This window comes from Eulemur rufifrons, chromosome 16 (assembly GCF_041146395.1).
Source record: "Eulemur rufifrons isolate Redbay chromosome 16, OSU_ERuf_1, whole genome shotgun sequence".
NCBI lineage: Eukaryota > Metazoa > Chordata > Mammalia > Primates > Lemuridae > Eulemur > Eulemur rufifrons.
In genome coordinates this window covers 75,925,490-75,928,143 of record NC_090998.1, presented here as the reverse complement: position 1 = coordinate 75,928,143, position 2,654 = coordinate 75,925,490, and the positions used below count along the sequence as shown (strand labels likewise).

The 2,654-nt window shown below is 44.5% G+C and overlaps 1 protein-coding gene across 1 annotated transcript; it reads right to left on the bottom strand.

Annotated features, from left to right (window-relative positions):
• Nucleotides 1–551: 551 nt before the first annotated feature.
• On the bottom strand, nt 552–857 carry SELENOW (selenoprotein W). Its single transcript, XM_069491253.1, is given in 3 exon segments — nt 552–749; nt 751–836; nt 839–857. Coding segments are annotated over 3 exon segments (303 nt in total).
• Nucleotides 858–2,654: the final 1,797 nt, after the last annotated feature.

Genomic DNA, 2,654 nt, shown 5'->3' with positions numbered 1-2,654 from the left:
GTTCCAGTACTTCTAGGAGCAGGTACAAGAGTACTCACTTGTGTACCTCCTTGCTAAGGCTTGATATCATCTGAATTTTATGCATTTTGCCTATCTCATGAATGAAAGATGGTATCTTGCTGTTATTTGATGTCAATCAAGTTTTTATAAAATGCTTATCTATTCACTGTTTTGGGTGAAATGTATAGAGTTAAATTGCTATAACCCATTGTTATTATTAACATATTATTATTATTTGTTCAACCCATCTGGTGTTTATTGAATTGTGAGCCATTGCACATGTTGCAGCAGTCTGAGACACTCACTCACCCACACATCCTGCTCCCTTTCTTGGCTCCCCCTTGAGAAGAAAGCTTGAGGCAGGACTTCTCCCAAACTCCGGGGGGTAGACAGGGAGACATGACGCAGGAAGAGATGGTGAAGTGGGGGGGAATATGAGGGTAGCAGGGCTAGTGTGCAAAGCTTCATTCCTGACACACACACACACACACACACACACACACACACAGAGGCAAAGACCAGGGTGTCCGTCTGTGCCTATACCCTCGTGGCTACGAGAACATCAGGGAAAGACCAGGAGAAATTTCAGTCCGTCCTGTCGTGAAGCATTTGCCAAGAGGGCGGGGCCAAGGTCTCTGGACTCTGCCCTTGGGGAATTTAGCTCTGATAGCAGCCACCAGCTTCAGAAACTTGCTTTCCCTATCCATGGAGCTATTGCCCCTTTTCTCATAGTGAAGCAACGACCATAAACACTACCATCACTTCAAAGAACACAGTGGCCTGGGGAGTCCCCTCGCCACAGATATCTGGGCATCTGGGAAACTCATTTTCTAATTCTTCTTGAGCTGAAAATACATAAACTTTTAGTCTCGAGCACCATGATAAATGGCTTGGATCATGAGATGTGTGATTCAGGATTGCACCATTCCCTCCAGCATGGATTCCAGGACCAGACCTCCACGTACCAGCTCTATGCGATCCTGGTCATTTTTACAAATTTACCACCTCAAACTTTGATGGGGATAGATATGAAGGAAAGCACAGGCAAAAACCTGACATCCATTTATCGACATGAAATAAATAAAGCAGCTGTTTTTGGTCTCCCCAGCCTTCTTTGTGGATAGGTTTTATGATCTGAAAGCTCCCCTGTTACCCAGAGATAAACCTGCTTGGTGGTCTTCTGTGATCTTCCTCTGGCATGGTCCTCTCTGTCTGAATCCTGGCTGCGATAATCTTCCCATTAAAGAATACGTGTGTATTAACTTGGCAAAGCGAGAGGGAGGTTGGTAAGGAAGAGGAAACAGCTCATGCAAAGGTGCAGGGAACTACGGTGTTGGGCCCGTAGGTTCTTCCCAATGTTTGGTGGGTGGATGGCGCCATTCGCTGCAGCACTAAAGTCTAATGTAGAAGGTGGAGAATGGAGGGAGGGAGGCCAGAGGGGAAAGCAGGAACCCAATCACGGAGAGCCATTAGTATGGCATGCCAACGGGTTTGGACTTGACCTTAAGTCCTTATGGACAATGGGAACCACTCCAGGTTTGTTAGCACCCGTCTATAAAACTGGGCCTTCACATGAATGTTTTTTAAAAAAAGCCTTCAGAGTGTTATCCTCCTGATGTTAAGATAACTGAATTAGGAACTACAGAGTAGTTTGATGGACAGAGAATTGGAGGGATTAGGATGGCTTTGAGGGAGTAGTCACATGAATTCCTTTGTTCAACAAGTATTTATTGAGTGTTTACTACATGCCAGGTACTGTTTAGTTGCTGAAGATAACAACTGAACAAGAAAGATAAAGTTTCTATTCTTATGGCACTCATATTCCTGCAGGAGGGACAGACCATAAACAAACAACCATGTGCTATGTCAGTTGGTAGGTGCTCTGAGAAAAGCTCAAGTAGGGCAAAGGCATTTAGAATGGACGGAAGAGAGAGAGTAAGCAATACAGATGGGGGTGGAAACATTCAAGGTAGCGGGAGTAACACATGCAAATGTCCTGAGGCCAGGAATGCTTGGCATGTTCAGGGAATAGATATTTATGGGGCACCTGCCCTGCACCAATTTTAAAGTGCTAGAGTAGAATTGTTGACAAGGGAGGCAAGATCACTGCTTTTATGGAGACATTCTCATGATATACTGACTTTCATTAGTTTCTCTCTTAGAGGGTGATGTTACAAGTAAGTTAGGTATAGTAATTGAGCCATCTGTTTATGGCACCTCCTTCTTTCCAAACTCTCTATTTGCCTTTTAAGACTCAGTTTAGTCCTCACCTCCAGGTGCCTGTTACTAACCCTAGTCTGATTTTCTAACCCTCTGTCCCACCATCTGTGCCTATGAAATCCGTGCCTGGCTTTGTCATGACTCTTATTATATTTACTATAATACTCTGTTCATTTATCTCTCTCGCTAATCAGTCTGTGAGCTCCTTGCCATGGCAGGGACCAAGTCTTTGGTGTTTTGATCCCCACTATTACTGCCTGGTATGTCATGGATGCTCCATTTAGATCTTTGCTGTAGGAATTTATAAATAATCTGAATGCATATCAGAGTTGTCTCCAGAGGCTAGGAGGGTCATTCCACATGGTCCCTTCAAAGAAATCCCAAGAAAGTGTGGGAGCAGCTGATGGAAGAATGTCAGGCTGGGGGCCTTCTTG